Source organism: Callorhinchus milii, unplaced genomic scaffold, assembly GCF_018977255.1.
Source record: "Callorhinchus milii isolate IMCB2004 unplaced genomic scaffold, IMCB_Cmil_1.0 Scaffold4, whole genome shotgun sequence".
Classification (NCBI taxonomy): domain Eukaryota; kingdom Metazoa; phylum Chordata; class Chondrichthyes; order Chimaeriformes; family Callorhinchidae; genus Callorhinchus; species Callorhinchus milii.
Window position 1 is genome coordinate 42,197,852 of NW_024704745.1, and position 23,410 is coordinate 42,221,261.

The following is a 23,410-nucleotide window of genomic DNA, read 5'->3' on the forward strand; positions in this document are numbered from 1 at the left end:
TTTCCTGCAATGAAATGACATGAAATGTATGTCAGTTCTCTGGTCACAAACTGCTAGGAGGGAAGAAGACTGGCTGCAATGTGCATCAGGACCATTTAGTGATGAGAACCTAATACAGTATTTCCCCCTGTTTTCAATGAGTAATTTAAAAGAGAGAATGCAAAAACATGAATGTAAAAGAGAAATGTCTGCTGCCTGACACAATATATGTGCAATCCTCAGGAAACATCACTTTATTCTGTTTGTCCTTAAATCTTCAAAGATTGGAAAATCAATCGGAAATCAACTGTTTATGCAGTTCCCTCTAGTGTGAGTTTAACAGACGTCTTTGCCGTCAGCACATTATAACTGGCACAAATCGATCTCCTTGAATTTTCTAAATCCTCTTGAAACCCTGTTTCAGATTGAATATACAAAATCGGTAGTATTTTCTGATTAAAATGTAACATTCAATCTGAAGCCTGCAAACTGTTACCATAAGTTCTTAAATTATTGAAAACCCCAGCAACACTGGAAATCCACAGAATGTCGAGCAGCGTCTAAGGCAAAGCGAGGTTAACATTTCAGCTGTGACACACACAGTTCTGATCTGTAATTCTTGTATCTACCAGAATTCCAGCAGGTGGGAGGAAAGAGGAGGGTGGTTAGAATGTGGAGTGCCTTGGCACAATCTGAATTGCTTTTAAAGCTTGGTGCATAAAAACATGACAAGCTTGAGTGCTGAGGAATGTGTGAGCTTTAATGAATTTGATGAATCATCAGCAAGCAGGAAAGGAGTGCACGGAGTTGAATGCTGAACAGAGGAGGCTGTTGATGTGTAGAAGGGAAAGGGAGGGAACAGGGGAGAGAAGGAACAAAGTCCTGAAAAACACCAGAGCTGACAGAAAAGCAAGTCTGAGCACGAACCTCCAACTAGGAGCAGATATGGTGATTTAAGAGGAAATTAGATGGCCAAAAGCCATCTAATATTCTTCAGTGGAAGAATATCAAAGCTGCTTGTTTAGAACTACATGATTCAAGACTGTCAAAGTTTCTGGGGATTTTCAATGATGACAGACAAATCGCCAACTCATAGATTTCCATAAGTTAAAACCTAGGCAAGTTCACAACTGGTCTCCTTCTATGTTGTAAACTTTGATTCTAAGGATCTTTTTACCGAGAGGGCAAATTGTCATTAAAACCTTGTGCTGATCGCTCTTCGACTAGTTCTCCACAAACTAAAAAGTGAAATCAAAATTGCCTCTAGATTAACAGCTATAATAACAAAATGTGAATCATTTTATATGAAAACTATTATGAATCTTATAAATACTGTATCATCTGAACCTCTTAGTACTAGTAGTAGTACTACAGCTTCAACTTGCATTTACGTAGTAACGTCACGCAGGGTAGCGTCTCGGATCGTTGAGAACTACATTTTATATCTCAAAAGTATGCATCGATTGGATTATATATTATGACAGGTGCACCATTGTCTATGATAAAACTCTTCTGAAAATGAAACCTTATTTTTTACCTTATAAAAGGATGGGATGATGCAGCAGCAGTTTAACTAAGGTATATCATACAATTGTGTCAGGAACAACAACAATGACTTGGATTTATATAGCGCCCCTCACGCAGGCTGGCATCCTAGAGCGCTTGACAGTGGCGGGGCATGACACCGAGCTGGTGGGATGGGAATGTGACCGTAGGCACAGTCAAAGAGGAGGGATTTCAGGCATCATCTAGGAAGGGCTAGAATTGAGGAAATTGTTTGCCACCTCTCTAATGGGAGATAAACCACTGCACTTTCTATTATACTTTTTAATAGTGTTCTTGAGGAAACGCATTTGCAATTATATTGGAATTACCTCTTCTGTTTCCACTTTCATTCTTTTAATAAGAAGCAGTGACATAGCCTTAGTAAATTCTTCCTGTAAATCTTAATAGTTCAAATTACTGTATCCAACTCCCAGAAAATGTCTCTCTCATCCAAGCATTATTCTGATGCCAGCATGATGTCTAATATCCTTTTTCTATTACTTCCATCAATTCTAAAGCAGTTTTAGATTGCTATCCTGAGTCAAAGGCTCTATTCTTCCAATGCGCCACTCTTTTTTTACTTTTATTAGATGCAAGTTTTATATTCTTATGTTCTTAAGTTCAATGTGCTACTCCCATTTTACATTTATTAGTCACAAATTCAACAACAACTAATTACATTTGTATTGCGACTTTCACTTCGGTAGGATGTCCAAGGCGCTGGGCAGTCAGGGATTTGAACCCAAGCAGGGGGTTTGGATCAGGAGGGGTGGAGGGCAGGGAGGGAGAGGCTATGAAAGGAGAGGAGGGAAGAAAAATCAGGGGAGATAGAGCAAGAGGGGTTGAATTCCTTTGTCCATACTTTTGTCACCTCTTGGTTGGACTATTCAAATGCTCTCCTCACTGCTCTCCCCTCCACCACCATTACAAAATCCAGGTCATCCAAAACTCTGCCGCCCGCATTCTTACCCGCACCAAACTCCACTCCCCTTTAACCCCAGTCCTTGCCAGACTGCACTGGCTCCCTATCCCAGAGAGGATCGATTTCAAGATCCTCACCCTTGTCTTCAAATTCCTCCACTCCTCTGCACCCCCCCACCACCTCTCTGACCTCCTCTCTTCTCACAACAGTGACCGTTGCCTTCACTCTACCGGGTTTGTCCTCCTTGTCCCCCAAATCCTCCGCTCCACCATTGGCGGACGGGTCTTCTGCCACTACACCCTGAGGCTTTGGAACTGCCTTCCTCACTCCCTTCGCCTCGCTCCCTCTCTTCCTATTTTCAGGTCTCGGCTGAAGACCTTTCTTTTCGACCGCGCCTTTGGTCACCTTCCTCCCCCTCCCCCTGGCTTGGCCCCGGGATCCGTTACTGTGAAGCAATCTGAGATGCCGTCCGGTGTGGAGGGTGCTATATAAATCCAAGTTGTCGTTGTGAAGTGCAGGTTGAAATCGACTAGGATGAGGAGGCATTCAGAACAGAAGCAGAGGGAAGCTAGAAGGGTGAAAATGTCAGAGAGGAAGGTGGGGAAGGGCGGGGTGGGGGCAATAATGGAAAGATTGGAGGGATGGTAGAGGGCAAGGTGCTCGAAGGAGAGGAAGGAACTGGAGGCGTAGGGGGTTAGGCCAATTGAGGACTTGTGAAAGCTACACTGCCACCACGGCGGTTAAGTCTTGTGGTATGGTATAGTCAGATGGTGTGACCTCAGTCAGTTGGAAGGTGTGACCTGGGGTGATCTAGGTTTCTGTGAGGGCGAGGATATCAATGTTTCCATCAACAGTGAGGTTGTTGACGGCGAGGGCTTTGCTGGAAAGGGAGCGGACATTTTGTAGGGCCATGCGGAGTGGATAGTTGGCAGAGGAATGTGGGAGACGAGGGTGGGGGTGGGAAAATTGATAGGGAGGGTGGGAATGTGGAGGAGGGAGGAGAGGTTTGCCCCCAGGTTCTGGGGCCGATTCCCAGGTTGGAGCAAAGGGAGGCTGTGGGACAGTCAAGTGGGGATAGGAGGCGAGGAGGACGGTGGGAGAGGAGGACCGAGTGGGAGTGATGCAGGGTAGAGGACAGGGATGGGGGCATTTTGGGGGAAAGCGGGTCGGGTCAGGGCGGAAGCTGAAACCCTCACACTGAAACTGGTGGCAAAACGATTAGCGTGGCACAGTCAGCCTGCAGGCAAGAAGACAGTGGGGGCTAGAGGGGGCAGCACAGAGGGGGGAGAGCACTCATTGTTTTACTTAACAGGTTGTCCAACCTGGAAACTAGCACAGAGAAGCTTACAGGGAAAAGAGAGAGGATGGGAAGGAGATAATAATAAAGACTGTACTAAATCTGAGTCCAGTAATTCAAAAACTGTCGCGCGGAAATGATGTCGGGCGGGGTGCTTCGGCCATTGTTTCAGGCAGGAGATTTTGAAGGGCCCCTCAGCGCCTGGACCCACCTGGTGACCGTGACTCCCGCACCGATTCCCGCTCACCCCCCCGGTGCCCACGGCGAGTCTCAATCCCTGAGACCTCAGCCTTGCCGCTACACACTAAATTCAATGCTGTAATGCATTTTATTTGATAAGTACCATATGCACGTAAGTGCCATTTGAATTACTGCCATCAGATACAAGGAATTAGATAAACACTCAAAATAAAAATATGAAAGCCTGTGGAGAAAAATGAAGGAAATTGTATTAAAGATAGGAGCTAGTATATAGCCCATTCTGCCGAATTGACTGCTGTACTATAATATCTATGATTCTGTGAAATCTAATCTGCCACTTTACTTCCATTAGATGCAAGTTCAATATTCCTTCCCTTTTACTGCCATTAGATACAAGATGCTACTCCTGTTTACCTTTAAATGTAACTCCTGATGCAAATAGAATCCTGAGAAGATTATAAAACTGCTTATGGGGAATAAAATTACATTGACTTGTAGCTTTATCTGGGCACTGAAATTGGAAATCGCTTTGCACAACAAGAATTTCCAAACTCAAGCTAAAACACTGTCCTGCTGGCTGATAGCAGTATTTTCCTACATATCACATAATCTCAACACCTTTTGCAGCACCAAATGATATTTCAGCCTCTTATGTAAGTTAGATTTATGAAATGGGAGAGTATCACATTGGCAATGTAGAAGTAGCTTTGGGTTGTACGCACATTTGTCTGTATTTAGTATTTAGTAGCTACTAGATCTGATTTGAGAATGTACCATGAGAAAGCTGATCATTTCTGTAATGGTTCTCAATCCAAAGCACGGATGTGTTGGTAACTTTCTTTATACTCAAAGTATTCCAATCCATTAACTAAAACCATGCCAATTTGTTCTACTCCTAGTGTCTTTTTGTACTTCCTCTTTTTATCTCATTGAATCTTTCTTAATCGTTATTTAATTCTTAAAGAGATATAATAATAATAATCCTTGCATTTGACATACAGCCTTAGAGCCTTGTAGTTGAGACATCTCAAAACTCTTTACAGAATGTATTGTAAAGTGGATTGATTGTGTATTTTATGCGTGAAACAATATCTTACAGTTTCTTCACCACCGAGCTCTTATGAACGTTTGGGAGCATCAAGAGGAGTCCTAAGATTATGAAAAGAAAGGGAAATTCCGGAGCAAGGATTTTCTAATTCCCAGTGGAACAACCTAAATTCTTTGACAATTCAAAACTTTTTTCTTGGCAAAATAAACTGAATTTTGAACGCAAGAGCACACTGGTACAATGGTGCTGAATCATTAATGCTCAATTTTATTATACCATCAAAAACCTTCAACACTGGCGTACCCTGAGGCCTCTATTCCAGTTTCACTGCCTTTTTGGACAGCCGGGTGTCTGACACATCCAGAAACCATCACCGTCTTATAAGTATCCAAACATGACTGGGAGTTCTACAATGGTATGCACCAACACATAGAAATTTCCGTGTCTGGAATGAAATATGTATTCTCTTACTAGAGGGACACACCCTGTTCAAACAAAAACAGTGTATAAATTTGCAACGTTCCATAACTCTTAACTATCACAAGAAACATATAAATTTCATCCTTAGTTACCACATGAGATTGGCATTTATTTCAATTGGAGAATTTTCTCCATTTCTCTTCCCCCAGCATAATAGTTGGGGACCAGGAAATTCCCAATTTAAAACTCCAGATTTGAGCCTAAACACAGCATTTTACATCAAAGCATTGGGAGTTTAAAAACAAGATGGCAGCCCATAATATCAACTAGTAAAATTTCTATTGCTTTCCTAATGTTTTTTGGCAATATAATGATCAGACTACACCGTTATGCCCGAATAGAGCATATGGCATGCCAAGATGCAATCTCAAGAATATTTACAATCAATTTGTACACATTTTAATAAGATTAAATTCCATTTAATATGAACTACCCACTCTTCATTACAAAACCATTCCCATCCATTGCAGTATCATTGTGGAAATAATGAAAGGCTGTTTTGTGAAAATGAAGCGTGCAAGTTATGGACAGTGGTGAAATGGTGCAAAAATGTTGAGAATATTTCCACCCAATTATCCAGAAAACATTTGGACCAGTGTTTGAGGCACAGGTTGACTGTTTAGACATCTGTGTCAAAAATGTGTCCAAGTTGCAAACTGAATTCACAAAATAATGTCAATACTGAAGGATCTCAATTCTCTGACCTTTGAATGGTGCACAAATGAGTGACTTTTGTTGGACAATTTCTTAGGAGGATGCATACACAGGAGGATGTATTTTGCGAGAACTATGACCATAGTTTGGAAGTTAGATGGTATTAGATGAGGGGTTTCTTTGCTACAATGGTTTCTTAATCCACTGTGTAACATTGAAAGGTCAGTCAGCTAGAGAGCCTGTGTAGATAAGAAAGAAACAATATCTGTTAGCAAGCTGCAGTTCCTCTAGAATAGACATAGACAAAGTCCAGTTTTTGATGAACTTTGGAGCAACTGCAATAATGTAAATGCCTCCAAAAAAAAACCACTGATGATAATGGTAGTCAAAAATGATCTAATTGAGCTAAACTTTCCTGATTGCATTTTTATATCTGCAAATAAAATTTGAACACAATATATGGTTGATTACTTCAGCAAAAGGGTAATCTTCCTCAACCTTTTGAAGGCTTGATTCAAAAGAAATACAGTAATTCTCTTAAGTGAGTTCCTCAGCGGGGAACTGAGCATAATAACCTTGGTAGTTTGGCATGCTACATATAGATATGCTATTATTGTGCACAAATGGACAAGAAAGACAAATCTGAATCACTGTACATGGGAGGTCCCTCCACAGTTTCACCCATCAAACTTGTCGAGATCTCAATTCCAGCCTTTACCCTCTTTCGACTCTGGTTCATGGTTCACTCTTCACTCGCCCCAGTAATCACCAGGCTTTCTACCACTATCCCTGGAACGCTCATCCTAAGGAACTTTGCCATGTTACTTCTCTTGCCTTCAAAAGCATTTTGAAAACATATCACTGGGACCGTGCTTTTGTCCAACACTGGGTCTCCTATTTTCCTACTCAGTGTCCACCATGTACAGATGATACACATTTTGAGATTGTTTTTACATGGGAAGGTGTATAAATACAACTGATTTTTGGTGAAGGTAGAAACTTCCTAAAATGACATGTATGTCTGGATCATTACAAAAAATTATATTTTTCACAATGGCCTAATTCAGGCAGAAGATGTTTGTAATGTTATTCAAAAAGACTTACCACAAAGGTTCAGTATCTGGGAAATTTTGTCTGCTCAGGATTGTTGGCCAGGATTATCAGGAGAAACTCCCTTCTTCTTTCAAATAGTGCCTTTGGGATCTTTAATACAATACAAAATTACATTTGTATAGTGCCTTTCACATCGGGAGGACGTCCCAAGGCACTAATGTACACCTAAACAGGCAGCCAGGACCTCAGTTTATCATCTCAATCAAAGGACGGTACCTCCAACAATGCAGCACGCCCCAGTACTGCACTGGAGTGTCAGTCTTGACTGAGAATTCAAAGTCCTGATATGTGTCTTGAACCCACAATCTTCTGATGAGACCTTCAGAGACGAGAATGCTAATAACTGAGCCAGGCTGATATTTATGAATTATGCCTTAATGGTATTCTAACCTAATTACTCCCAGGGATATATTTATTCCACTTAAACTGCTACATTTTTATGCATCGTTTTGTTTTTACCAGTGCTGGCAAATGAATCTCCCTTCTACTTTCGTTATCCAATGTCCCTGTCAAACATTCCCAGGTGAGGCACAGCATAATCCAGAGTAAGGATTTATTTTCTCTGTCCACAATTCAACATTTTCATCTTATCCTGCATTTTTGATATAGCGCCTTATCACGTGGTTGAGACATCTCAAAAAGCTCCACGGGATATTCTGTAAAGTGGATTGACTGTATATTTTACGGAAGAATCCCAGGCAATTCATAGGATGTGGCCGGCTTGCTTCCAAAATCTATGCAGTCTAAAGGAAATTCAACCCCATTCTACAGTGATAAATGTATATGGTCCAACTCAGTATGCCCTGTCCCAATATAACATACTTTGAAAAGTGTGAACACGATTCAATGGAAGCGTTACAAGAAACCATCATAAAGTGATCTGATTACAAGGATCATAAAAACTTGTACCCTACAGCACAGTACAAGACAGTACACTGAGTGACACACTTCCACTAACTGCAGCTTGCAGCTAAAAAGAAACAATTTGAAGTAATACAGCAAGCTGAGTGGAACCATAGTTTAAAAACATTTTATATGTTCCATAAAAATACGGGATGCGTTTTATGGCTTCAATACTATGTTAGGTTTTTGACGACCCAGTTAAACCACTTTCAAATTCTTTCAATTTACAGTGTCATCAGAACATCTCTATTGTATTAAATTGCTGAAATTATCTGCAGCAGACTTTGTAGCTACATATTCTGTGTATCATAGTTGGTTGAGGAAAAATGTACATATATTTTTTGTAACCTTTGGCCATCCTCATCCATCTTAGTGGAACCACACTAGCCTCGTTCGAGTCCTATCTAACAAGCGGCATTCACTTTGTCTACTGAAACAATTACTCCTAACGCCCCCGCCCAGTCACTATGGTGTACAAAGGTCTCCATCGTTGCCCACCTCCTCTTCCTCGTCTACTTGCTCCCTCTTGGTGATGTCATCTGCAGACATGGAGGGAGCGGACAGGTTGGTGGAGTTTTAATGGGTTGCAGAGGTAGGGAGGAGCAAGACTGTGGAGGACTTTAAAGGTGAAGACAAGAATCTTGAACTAGACTCTCTGGGGGACAGGGAGCCAGTCAAGCTGGATGAGAATGGGGGTGATTGGTTCACGAAGCTTAGTGTGGGACACACACTCCCATGGAAAAGCCGGCACCAGGATAGGCTCAGTGAGCTGCTTAATCTCCTTCTGTTCTGAAATTTCTATGATTCTAAGTTTCTGATCTATTCGTATGTTGTGCACTTTCCTTTATCTACCTTTGAATGCTCTACACAGGAGAACAGACATGAAAGAATAAGGGAAGTTACTGCCAGAGGTGAAATACAATTTATTCTTGGTTTGATTTCTGCCATCAGAAAAGTGCAAATTTAATTTAGATCAAAATACAGTAGGCTTATATAGTAATATAAAATATATTCACTATGTGAACCTGCTGTAATGTTGAAGCAAATTTTGTGAGCAGAAATACTGCAATAGGTATATAATATTTCATAAAAATTCTTTAGGCCACCTCCTGCCTCTCACCTTCCACCTGGCTCAGTATCCCACTCTACCTCTGAAGTGCCTTCACTTATGTGAAAGGCACCATATAAATGCAAGTTGTTGCAATTTGTTCTTTGCCATTAGTTTTTTCCAAGCAAGGTGCTGAAACAAGACCCCTAAAGGATTTAAAAAAGAATAAACCTAGCAACATTTTCTAACTGCAGTGCAGGCATAGATGATGCGACAAAATGTTAATTTACCTAGAGGGATTGAAATTTGCAACATTTCATAATGCGTTCAAAGCAATAATTATCAAATTTCACCCCATAGACTTAGCAGCTGAGTATGAACACACAATTGTTTACCTTCATTGTTCTCAAACACTGTTTATGCAAATAACTTTCATTATTTTATCCATAACAGGTTAGAGGAAGATAAGACTCTCCTTTCAGAATTGCAGAAAGACCTGAAGGAATTTAACTGCTGGTTGGAAGAAGGAGAGAGGATTGTAAGGATAGAACTTGTCCCTGGAAATGAGCAGAACCTGAAAGACTCATTGGAGACAGTCAAGGTAACATCTATGTATTGCCTTCTAAAGGGCGCTGCCTCCCTCCTGACAATCAAACATTGATGTTCAGGAAATCAGAGACAACGATCCACCTAGGTTTTGTCTGTAATATAATTTTGTCTTAAAATATAAGATTGCACAAAATTATGGAGAAATTTTAAATTCAGGCTTCATTTGGAAGCTGGATCTTTGATGAACTGCAGAAAATTGAAGAATTGAAACATTGAACAGTTCTGCCAACCTTAAATTTTCAGCAAAATGGTCTTGCAAGGTTAAGACTTGTAATAAATTTTGGCTTTAGGTGTTATTTCCTTATATCAGCTCATGATAACATAGATAACATAGATAACTTAGAAGCTACTTTCAAAAGTGTTGGGTGCTTTTGAAATATTTCAAATTACACACTTTTGAAAAACTAACTGGCTGGAAAATGGCATTGCATTTATCATCCTGGCATACTGAGTAAATGCTCAGTGTGATGTGCTGAACTCCGCAGGTTTCTGTTGATCCTTGGTTTGTGCTGTTAGTGATCTCAGCTGGGGTGGCAACACAAGGTCACAACAGTTAGTCTCAACATCTCTGTGTAAGGAAGGAAAATAATCTGCCGAAATTCTTGTTCCTAATCGGTTTCCAGTGATCCCTGTTGTAATGTGTCTGTTTCTGCCCATTGGGTGAGGATTGAGCTTGGCTTTAAAGTATCTCACTGACTTTCTGACGCTGATTGTCTGCACTTAAAAAATGACCACTTGGGTAAGACACTGGATGAGGCTTTTTGGTGCTTATGAACTGTAGCCCCACATGATTCCCTGCCTTCAGGATACGATGGATAAGGGAGGAAAAATAAAAGGCAAAAGGTTTTTTTTTAGTTATGAAACTAATCTATGTCATTTGAAATCTTTGTATCCATTTAAATACTGATTTATACACTGAATAGCAAGTGATGGCTTGTTCACTAGGTGTTTTGATTAAGGTAATGTTATGCAGCCTCATAACTTTGTAAATTGCACTTCATCATGCTGTGCATTAAAATGTGAGGAAATTTGTTTTTGCAAATATTATATAAAACCAATGGATAATGATATCTGAAAGGGTTAAAATTGGTTCTTTGTTAGTGTCTTCGGGGCTTCAAATACACCTGCAATTCAAAGGTAAACCATTGACTTATGGATTACATTTAAGTGTTAAATATCCATTTTTATTGCTTAATTAAATACAAGCCATTTTGCTGAGAACACTTCACATCGGTAAGATGAGATTTGGCAGTCTGCAGCAATAAATTAGATAATTCAGGGCTTCAAAACCTTCCATCGAAGACATTTATGTTTCTGCCCCATCTATGGATTCTGCATGAATAGAGGTTTTTAATTATCTGTGTGTAAGCCGAAGAACTGTTTCTGTTCAGTTTTATGGCCCAAGATGTTTAGAAATCAAAACATAACTGCATTAATTAGCCATAATGCTATTGCTTTGTTTAGTAACATGAGACATTAACTATAGTTCTCATATGTGGTTGTTATGTTGATTGATACTAATTGAGCTGTGACAATGGGGCTGATTAGAAGAACAGAAAGAAAAGGTAACAAGGATATTTGTTCCATCAGCTCTGTTTTCAGTGTACTTTGGGAGTCTGGTATGTGAGGATTTCTAACAGGATCTAATAAGGAATCTGAGAAGGTAACATCCTAACAGTAGCTGTTGGTACATCTTCGCCAACCCACAGGGATTGTAGTCGATGGCATAAAGAGCAGTTCTCATGGCTTAGCTTCACATATTTCAGGAATCCTTAATAAGTAATCCCGTGAGAAATTGCAACCTATTATAACCCAATGTGCACCCAAGTGCTGCAAACTAAATTTTCTTGGGAGTGGGCGGAACTATAAAGTTCTTCTTGGATGCAATCCAGGATTTCAATGTAGAATCAGAGCTACGTTGGAGCATTTCCTAACGGGATTCTTCAATCACAACTCCGAGTTGCAAATTAATATATTTTCTGGGGACTGGAATAGGCTTTAGACTAAATCTTTATGCCAAGGTGGGGTCAGATCTGAAACAAGTTGAAAATGATCACTTGAAATTCTTAATAGATACAATGCAACAATTATCAAATCAAATAAATCTGTTACGAAACATTGCTATTTTCAATGCCTTGGGACGTCCTTCCGATATGAAAGACGCTATGTAAATATAATCTTATTGTTGTTCTATTTTTCCCCTCCAGTGTGATGTGACAGAATGTTGATAATGGGATATCTCAGCTATAAAATAATAATCCTTGCTTTTGATTTTTTGGGGGGCAGCCAGCTGTCTGACCCAAGCAGAAACCCATCACCATGCTTAGACGTATCCAAATCAAACTGAGAGTTCCATGCAACCCACCTATACATGGAAATTCCAGAGATGTTTATTGGAATGGTATGCACACTCTCTCCCTAGAGAGACGCATCTTGTTTATCTAACTCCGGAAAACATTAGGTGCAGGTTGGCAAGAGCCAAGGCTTGGGCACCCCAAGAATGTGTGCTGGGGTACTGCTAACCAGCTAACTGCATAGCTTGCCATTGAGAGCACTACCTAACAAACGTTCCCACTGCTTGTCCAGTTAGGACCACCCTACCCATTAGGGCTTTGACTTGCAGGGCTAACCAGAACTGAGTGGTAAGAGTCCCTGCCCCTAGTGACTGGACAGTCCGTCCAAGCCCTACTGATGAGCTGGACTGGCTGTGCAGTGCCTAGAGTACTGTAGGCTTGCCTGAGTCCAAATTGGTGTCCACCACAACCTCCAGATACTGATGACAAATCAACAATTGGACTGATGGAAAAAAAAAATTGCATTTGTATAGCGCCTTTCACATTGTGAGGATGTCACAAGGTGCTGGACAGACAGAGTTATGGACCCGAGCTGGGGGTCAGGGTCGGGGAGGGTGGAGGGCTGAGAGGGAATCAGGGAGATCGAAAGCATGGTCGAAGAGGAGGGTCTTGAGATGGCTCTTGAAGGAGGCAAGGGAGGGGTCAAGGCAGAGGGACTGCGGGATGGAGTTCCAGAGGGTAGTGGCAGAGTGGCAGAAGGCCCGCCCGCCAATAATGGAACAAGCGAAGTGGGGGACGTGAAGCAGGACAGAGGGAGTGAGTAAGATGGTAGGGGGTTAGGAGGTCGCAGAGGTACCCCCGAGCAAGACCATGGAGGGCTTTGAACGTGAGGACCAGGATCTTGAACTGTATCCTCTGTGTGATGGGAAGCCAGTGGAGTTGGGCGAGGATGGGGGTGATAGGGTCGCGGAGCCTAGTGCGGGAGAGGACACGGGCTGCAGAGTTCACATCAATATCCTTGATGTGTTCTTTTGAGCCGTGCAGAACTATGATGCTCCACTTGTGTGCACACATCACCATGTCCCACTGGGTGGTCCAGTGTTCAAGGTGGCAGGTCCAGTGCAAAAAGTCCCCAAGTGAGTCCACCAGGAGTACAGTATCGTCCGCAAACAGAATCACCCCAATCTTGTCAGAAAGGCCTGGGACAGATATCCCAAGTTCTTTCCCCTCAGTGCCATCCATCGTGTCACTGATGAATACATAACATCAAATCGGGTGGGTGAACAATACCCTACCCTTTTTTAAGGAGGTGCTTTTGATATAGTGCCTTAATAGATCATCAAAATGTCTCAATCTGCTTCACAGGATTTACTATAAAGTGTAATGACTGTACGAAATACAAGGATTATTGTTATTATTGGGACTATTATTATTTGTATTATTTGTCAATGATCATATTATTTGCAGCAAACCGATGCCATGAGGGAATGACTAATTTTATCTGGGTGATTGTTAGCCAGGCCATTTGTATGTATTTTTTTTTCCTTTTTCAGTTGCAAGTGGACGAAATACCGTCACGTAAAGGGATCTTGAAACGTATGAACGAGAGTGGAGGAGTGTCACTGAAAAGCGAGGCTCTGACTCCAGAGCAACATTTCAAACTGGAAACTGAACTCCTGGAGGTTAACAACCGCTTCACAAAGGTACATTCCAGCAGTGATGGCCAGCCTTTTTGGTCAACTAACAAAATTAATTTTCTTGATTGAATATTTCTTAATTTATCCCATGAATCAGGAAACATTCAATCATCATAAAAAAAACTGGAAACAAATTATTGATTGAACATGGATTTACAACAACAACAACAAGATTCCATTTATAGAGCGCCTTTCACGTCGGGAGGACGTCCCAAGGCGCTGTACAGTTGGGTCAGGACCCGAGCCTTGGGGGGAAATGGTCAGGGTGAGGGGAGGGAAGGGAGGGAGCGAGGAGGGGATAGAGAGTCGAGAGGTGAGCTGAAGGCACGGTCAAAGAGAAAGATCTTGAGACCGGCCTTGAAGGAGGAAAGGGAGGAGGTGGCGAAGGCACTGGGGGATAGAGTTCCAAAGCCTAGGGGCTGAGAGGCTGAAGACCCGGCCACCGATGGTAGGGCGGTTGGGGCGGGGGATGTGGAGCAGACCGGAGCCAGAGGAACGGAGGGTACGGGCAGGTAGGTAGGGGGATAGTAGGTCGGAGAGGTAGGAGTGCAAATGTTTGGGGGGTCAATTCTGGCCTCCGGATGATGAGTTGGCCACCACTGCCCATGAGAAGAAGAATCTTTTATAAATTGCTGTGGCTGCTCTATTTTGCCCACAATATATACAGTCACTACACTTTACAGTGTACCCTGTGAGGTGCTTTAAAATATCTCGAAGACGCGATAAGGCACTATATCAAATGCAAGGATTAACATTGTTATCATGGATCCATCTATGCAGAGCTAGTAAAATAAAAGACATCCAAATTTCTTTTCACTTAGAATAATGGGAGCTATAATTTTTGTCAGCAGTTTAATAGATTAAGCTTCTATTTGCTGTTGCTGTCTCATATTGATTGATTTGGTCTATCAAATTCGAGATTACCAAACAAACTTTTTAAGGCTGTACAGATTGTTCCAATACCCGGTTTATTAGCTCACTTCAATCAGAAGCTTTCTTTATTGAGGAACCATTTTCATGTCAAAATGTTCAGCAATTTTTTTTGAAAGCAATGCACAATTCTTCTGCCTGGCTTCCTATCCAGCTGAAACAAATTTTGCCAAATACATATTCATGACTTTCTGTCTTTAACTTTAAATACCAAGAGAGATTCAGATGAAGAAATTCTTCAGATTTCTTGATTTTATCCTCCCAGAATACTTAACCTATGAACTTCACATTAGTCAAGTGTCTGAAAGGAACCAAGTGCCCTGTCCTCAATTATTTATTAGATAATCTATTGCACCTTTTTGATTACCCAGTATAAAGAATTGCTGAATTTTCTCTAACTTAAAATAACCTTCCATAGCCTGTCCCCTCGATCCACAACCTTGGCGTATCTGAAAGTGTTGTTCTGGCTTAATTTTACTTTCTCTTTCAGGATTTCCTTCTGACTTTCTCCTTTTGAGTTTGAAGATCCTTACCTTATCCAGTCATTCGTCATAGTTCTTCCCTCTAATTGTGAGGATCAATCTTAGAGCTCTCCTTTGTGGAGGTGCCTCTAGTATCTGGAATGGCCCATTCTTGTTCTGGTGAACAGAAATGTGTGCAATATTTCAGGTGCGATCTAAGTAAAGCACCACAGTTTGAGCATTATTTTTGGATCTGTGAACTCAATTGATTTGGCATTATAGCCCATCATTTCTCTTTGCCTTGGTTTCTTATGTCTCTCACTGTTTGGATACGCCGAGTGCCAAGTCAATAAATATTCCTAGGTCTATTTAAATTCCTCCCCTTCGATAAGCTTTAGCCCATTCACGGAGTTAAGCAAAAATTAGTCTGTTAAAAAGAATTACCTAATCTTAAATTTGCTTGAGGCCAACATTCCAAGTGAAGATTATATACATTTTACTATAACTAGAATGTGTTTACTCTTTTCTGTTTTGGCTGTTTATTACTTATTGATTTGCCATGTTTGGTTTCCTTCTTGTTTCTTTCTCCTTTGGAATTTGTGCCTAGGTTTTTTAAACAGAATTCGATTGGTAAGGGTGCTTATTCCCCTCCCGCATCATATTTCATCATGCTGGTTGAGGGAAGAAAACTATGAGGGTAGCTGCAACACAGTTCAAATCAAATGCACAAGACAGACTAAAAAGAACATGATTATTTAATGCTTAAAAATAAAATTATGGAAAATAAACAGCATCCAGTAGCAATTTATTTGGAGTGATTTAATTTGAACAGTGTCTCCTCCACAGTGGGATTGTATATTTCTGCACAGTTTTTTTACACGCAGCGGAGACAAGAAGCTCAAATAAAAACATCATTTAAGTTTTCAAAAGAATGACAGCCAGAGTTGATGCATATTAAAGTAGGTTATTTAACTCAGGCTGTGAGCACCGAACTGGAAACAAAGGTTTAAAATGAGCAAGACTCCAGTGAGATATAAGATTAGATTTTTTTTGCCATATATCTATTATAGTAATAATAACAAACCTTCCATTTGATATAGCACTTTTCACCAGTTGGATACTTCAAAGCAATTCACAGGATGTACTGTGTGTTTTGTGGGCAGATGCCTGTAACTATGTGAAACAAGCATCAAGCAGAAGTTGATATCTTGGGTCAAGGTAGCACTTTGGGTAAGAAAGTTATGGGTGCATGCCCCAAGTTGGGACATAAGCTCATAGCCTATGCTATAAATGCATAAATAGATATTGTAGAGATTTGCATGATTACTTTTGGGTATCAGGGATTATTTTTGCAGAACAAGAGATTAAATAATTAATGAAGAAGGTTGTGGGTTCAAGCTCCATGTAGGGACTTGGAACTCACATAGTATTGTCAGAGATGTCATCCTTGAGATGTTTAAACCAAGGCCCGCCTGCCTTTTCTGGTGGACGTTAAAGATCCCATAGCACCGTTTGAAAATAAAAGGGAGTTTCTTCCCGTGTCATAGCCAACAATCCCCCAAATAAAATTGCTCACTCGCTCATATGGCTCTTTGCAGGACATTGCTGTGCGCAACTGGCTGCCACACTTTGCCCACAAAATATACTGTCAAACCATTTTACAGTATATCGTGTGAAGTGCTTTGAGATGTCTTGATGACATAACAAGGCCCTCTATCAAATGCAAGGATTATTAATAGTAGTAGTAGTATTTCTCCAATTGCTTTTCAATGTTGTTCTGGATCCAGTACCAACAATAATTTGTGGTAAGACATTTTACATTCTAACAAATGATAAGATGGATTAACATAAAAGCAGCGGGCTTTAGGAATGAGTAATTTGGTTTTTCACACTATCGTATGTTACATTCGTTAACCTTCACTGGAGATAACTATTGTTGACTACCTATGAAACATTGCACATTGAGGACCTAGATTTTCTTAACTGGAAGCTCAGAGTTGGCCACACCAAGTAAGTCTGTATCACTCATTCGCTCTTCCTACATAAGAAGCTTGCAGGAACAATGGCTAGCAGGTTGAAATTGATAATGTCACCTTCATAGCAGAGCAGTTATGAAACTCATGACTGTGGTTCAAAATTCAAATGAAAGCTAGTCCAAGATCATTCAAGCAGGAAGGTACTAGAAATTTCATGAGGCTGCTCATTTCTCATTACTTAGATCTAACTTCAACAATAAAAAATTACATTTGTATAGCGCCTTTCATGTCAGCAGGATGTCCCAAGGTGCTGACATCATATTCTCAAAAGTGTGATGGAATGATAGCAGTAATGACCTAATACTCTTTCTGAAGTTAGACATAGGGTAAGGAGCTAAACATAAGGCATTGTGTGCTACTGATTTCACCGGTTCACTAAATCCAATTTAGTATAACAGAAGAAGAATCCTTACATTTAATTTAAATTTCACATCAGGGGGACGCTTCACAGGATTTACTGTGAAATGTAGTGACTGTATTTTTTAGACACATTTGAGAAATTGTTGGCCAGGACATAGACATTACGTGGCTGTGATATATTTACCGTCCACTTGAACATGCAGAATGGAACTTGGTTTTAGGTCTCATCTGAAGAACTGAGAACTCCTAATTCTATAGTATGTTTTGATTATTTTATTGTACAATAAATGGATTGTTAGATTAGGCTCCAAGTCAGTGAACCATGTCACTTGACGTTTGCTGTAAGAATTTAATACACTTTAATGTTATTTCTGGCTGGAGAGAGATGAGTTGGATTATTGGAGAGTAAAGGGGGTGCCAGAATTCCCATCTGCCTCATTTGTCTAGTAGAGACTGAATATCAGATGAGTCTTGTTGCAGAATGCTGATGGTGCTTTCATCCAGTTTTGCTTTCAAATATGGATATCCAAAATGAAGTTAATTATAGGTAGCCAAGTAACTTGCACCAGTGTTAAATTCTGTGTACAAATTGATTGGTTTCACTGTTGAAAGAATAAAGATGCAGGTTAAATTAATTGAAGTTTGCAACATTGGCCACAGAGGGAGGCCTTAAGGCTTGGCTGCTCATGTGGAGAGCGTGACAGATGAACGTACAATAACTGAAACATACCAAAGTCATGCCAAGGTCACAAGTCACAATCAGCAGTTTGTTTTGACAATGATAATGCAAGTTTAACTGACAACAAAAATACCAGCTCGTTAAAGTTAGGGAACTGACTCTTTCAGTCTGCAGCTTGGACTAAGTCGTAACTTGAACCTGAACCCGCAACCTTCTGAATGAGCTTTAGTGGTATGTGCAACCTGAATCATGAAACTGGTAAACCCTTACTGGCTGCACCTTTGTACTGTATTAAATTGACAAATCAATATAAACAAAAAATAAAATTATGTTAGCAGGTTTTTATGTAATTAGTCTCAGGGAAGTAAATGAGAAGAAAATGTTGCAGAGTTTTCCACTGAATAGATATCAAAATCTAATTATACATTGTACCATTATGTCCATAAACATGCAAGAAACATCCATACATTTAAAGGACATAATAATAATCATCATCACCATAATAATCCTTGCATTTGATATAGTAACTTTCACATTGAGAAGACTTCTCAAAGTGTCTCACAGGATTTTATTGTAGAGTGTAGTAACTGTGGTTTTTGAAGGCAAAAACAGCAGTCAATTTGCACACAGCAGTGATCCACAAACAGCCATGAAGTGATTGACCAATTTTACATAAGACATAAAAACATGTATAAAGATCCAATTTAAACAGCGGAATTGCAATAGATTTTTTTTATTTTAAATGTTACAAAGTTCACTTTTTTTTATTTATCCCCCTCCAATTTTCTTTTCCTGAACATACACACTGAGAATTTTGCTCCAGAGGAACCAGTTATCTTACCCCTGTGGCTATTCTTCACACATGAGATCAGCCAACGAATATTTGATCATTTGAATTCTAATTATTGAACCTCTTCAAGGACACAAGTTAGAAATAATGAAAGGATCCCCGGAACTGAAACATACTTCCAAAGTAGACAAATGGAAATTTCCAATGTATTCGTGGAACTCTTACTAGTTTGGTTGGATACTCTTAAGCAACATGATGGGTTTCCATATGTATCAGAAATCTGGCTGAGCAATCTAAATGCATAATTTTATGTGTGAACCCAGACAATGAATACTGTATCATTGTGAATAGTGTGTGCCACTGGGGGAAGCTAGGACCCGCTCTCTTATTTTCCCATCACAAGATGGATGAGGTTGATCACTTTATCTCAGTCTGTAGAGCTATTTCCATCTATTTTGGCTCCGACAGCATTAGAAACAATATCCTCTTCTCAGTAATGCATGAATTTAAATAGGATTTTGGATACAGACGTTAAAGTTAATAAACACGTTGTTTGGTACATTCATAAATAACAAAGCAAATAAGATTTGGTTGCTTTTTACATTTGTAAAACATTTTTCATGGTTTAGGATTTTTTTTTAAAAATCCAATTTTATTGAAGCTGTTTCCATTAGTTGTTAGACAAGAATGAATCTGATTGAAATACTGGATTGCAAAGTCTGTCAGAGCAGCATCAAACTGCATTTCTGGCTGGTTGGAATACTATTGATTCCCATTTTCGCATATGCTTCCAAAGGCATTTCTTCGGAAATAAAACATTATTTAGTCAAATCAATGTCTTGGGAAAAAATAAACAAACTCTACGTGGAACATTAGGAACCTACAAAGTGGAAAAGATCATTATGATCCAATTTTCCCAATGCCATTGCTCACTCTTGAGGAGAAATTCCACCTGGTTTCTAGATTTATTAGCACCAAGCTCTGTGACCCTATTACCTCCACCCTCGCTCGGCTCCACTGACTCCTCATCCCCCAGAGGATATAGCTCAAAATCCTTGTCCTCACTTTCAAAGTCCTCCACGGCTTTGCTCCTCCGTACCTCTGCAACCTGCTAACTCAATACCTGTCCGCTCCCTCCGCTCATCGGGGTCCAGCCTGCTCCATGTCCTCCGCCCGGCCTGCCCCACCATTGGCGGTTGGGCCTTCAGCCTCTCCGCCCCCCACCTTTTGGAAATCCATCCCTCAGTACCTTCACCTCGCTCCCTCCATCAAGACCTTCCTCATCGACCCTGTCTTCGATCACCCCACCCTCTCTGCTCTACACCCCTCCTTATCCCATCCCCCAGCTCGGGTCCAAATCGCTGACTGTCCAGGGCCTTGAGACATCCTCCCGATGTGAATGGCTCTATACAAATGTAATTTTTGGTTCTATTTTATTTATATATCATTTCAGAGAGCCCAGAATTTGGCAACTTTTAATTCCAGACTTAAATTTTATGTCAGTTTTCTGTAGTTTTTAAAAGAGTTAAAAATGAAGGCTTCAAAATTAAGTTTGTATTTAAGAATTTGCCAAATTGGCCAGCTGATCTGATGATTTTCTCCCCCCTCGATCCTAAAGGGTATAAAATAAACTGTACTCCAATAATTGTAGTCATGATGTTCTGTATCTTAGTGGTTTGAGCACTCACCTCGCAAGCGAGAGGAGCTGGCTTTTATTCTCGTAGGGCGAAACGTTGGGAAACTTTCCTTACTCCACACACTTCTATTTACCTAACAGTAAGCAGGAACCCAGTTGTTAGTCGATCGGCGAATAAAAAAAAGTACAAATTTATTCACTCAATCCACAAGTGTTTGTGGGACACTGCTGTGTGCAATTGGCTGGCATATTCCGCCCACAAAATATACATCCAATTCACTTTGCAGTATATTCTGTGAAGCACTTTGAGATGTCTCAAAGACGTGATAAGGCGCTATATCCAAAGCAAGGATTATTATTATATTATATGAAGTCTACAACAAGTAGTAGTCTCAAGCTCAGAAGTGAGAAGATAAACAGATAGTTTCAATTTAACCACTTAGAGCCGTGCAAGCTCTATCAGGCTTAATAAATAAAGTAAATCTGAACGCTGGTGGATTTTCACTTCATATGTTTCACGTTGCCCTCCTGCTACCATCATAGTTACTCTTAAATCGTCTCTGCTGCCTCCTTGGACAGTTTGTTCCACACATTAGTTCCTCTCTTCATAAAGAGCCTGACTACTGAGTTGACTACTTCAGTTGATTCAAACTATCTGTTTACCTTCTCTCTTCTGAATTTGAGACTATGATCCCTTGTTATATACTTTGTGACTATAATCAAATGTGATTATTGGAGTGAGGCTTACTTTATACACTTTAGGGTCCAGGTGAAAAAGAAATCCCAGATAAATTGGATGAAAATAAGTGAAAACAAAAAAAGTTTGCAACCCAGAGACAAATTTTGGAACACTTTGTTGCTATTTGTGGGATATCACTGTGTGCAAATTGACTGTGATGCTCGTTTACAAAAATTACAGGTCACTAAAGTTTTCATTGAATCCTGTGAAGTGCTTTGAGACATTCTGCTGATGTGAAAGGTGCTATATTCAAATGCAAAGATTATTTATTATTCTTAAAATCTATATTACCTTGAATCGACTGCAGCCACTGAGATGTTGTGTTTGTCTGAATCTAGTTGCAAACTGTGTGAAAGAAAAATATCCTGAACTGAAAAATATTTTTTTAGAAGTGATTTTAAATGGCCTGACGAAATTCCTGAAAATGATGTTAGTAGCTTCTCCCAATTTACTCCATTCTGCCTCATTTATCTTAGTGATAATCAGATTTTGTGTTGTCATTTATATTTCACTTATATTAAAAACAATGAACCAGAAGACAGTGTTTATTTAATTTAATAAGTTTATACTGTTCAAAGTGATGCAACATTGCTTCCAACAGTAGAGACTTTAAGGGGGAAAGATTATTGATATTTCACATTCCCTTTTGCTCTCTTTGAGGGTGGAGACAGCTCTACTTATCGAAAGCTAGCCAAATCACAGAGCTTTGCTAACTAGTGTTAGTTTTTAATGTTATTAAAGAGTTGGTTGTGTGACAGGTTCTTTAAGAACATTTGAAACGGCTTCTTAAAGTTGTTCAGGTATCCAATGAACCTCTCAAGAGATTTTAAGGAACAGTTTCTGAGCCAAGGCTGAACCAATTTCCACTGCCTGCATTTTTCTTCAGCAATGCGAATCAATGACCTGGTGAAACCATCTTCTTAAGGTGGTCTCAGTAGTCAGGCTCCAGCATGTACTTCTCAAACTCAATTTATACTGTTTCTTTCATGGCTGATCACTGTGAAAAGTACAGGATAAACCAGGCATAAAATATTCAGTTAGCATGCTTTCCGTTGATTTGCGGGATGCTTTTGACATTTTCTTATAGGATAAATAATAGATCAGTTCTTTGATTTTTCAGTATAAAGATTTTACACTGGGAATTTCTGATTCTGTATTTACATTGCACTTTTTTACATGACAATTATATGGTTAATATCGGTGAAGTCACAATCGTGAGATAGTCTGAAATTGACAGAATGATGATTTTCAATAAATTTACTAGCTCAGAAGCAGAGGTAAGCTGGCCTAGCTTACTGTCTGTCTTTTTGGGGCAGATGGATTTGTTGGACAGTAAGTTTAATCATATGTCCATACATTAAAGCTAGGATATTCAGCACCATGCAATTTACACAAGAAAAAATGCATCCTCTTATTGAAAATCAATATACACATCTATGTGAGTTATTTTATTGCTCACTAGATCCAACTACTACCAGAAAGCTATTGATTCTATAGAGCCCACATAGTACTGTGATCATGTTTTCTGTTTTTCGGTCAATTGAATTCTGCTATAACCAAATTAACTAATCTCTAGTTTGGAATTTATTAGGATTGATGATTTTATATCATCTGGAGAATTCTGTTTTAATAACTCATTTATGCAAGCTAATGTGCAAGGTAGTATGCAAACTAATTATGAATGTATCTGGCAAGATCTTTAAGTAATTTCATAGCTGTACATTTATTACTGTTTTGCTTGAGGAGAGGGTTAGAGACTTCATTGAGTACTTGAATGAGTGTGTCTATTGTGAGATACAGCATATGGGCAAGACCAATTACAATCCCAAATGCGTGGCTATCGTCAACTATACCTCAAATTTATTAATAACCTCTGTTTGTTGATAGCATTCTGAATCAAAGTGTTAACATTCCTTAGCTTCACAATTTTTTTTATCTCTATCCTTTATTCTTTGTATTTAAGTTCCTTCTCAGAAATCTAAAAAAATA

General features: G+C 39.8%; 1 protein-coding gene across 1 annotated transcript in view; it reads left to right on the forward strand.

Moving 5' to 3' along the window:
* LOC103186406 (dystrophin-like) overlaps positions 1–23,410 on the forward strand; it is a 775,626-nt gene that overhangs the window by 525,852 nt on the left and 226,364 nt on the right. The window contains 2 exon segments of the mRNA XM_042334068.1: positions 9,644–9,791; positions 13,647–13,796. Of these exon segments, the coding sequence (XP_042190002.1) occupies positions 9,644–9,791; positions 13,647–13,796 (298 nt within the window).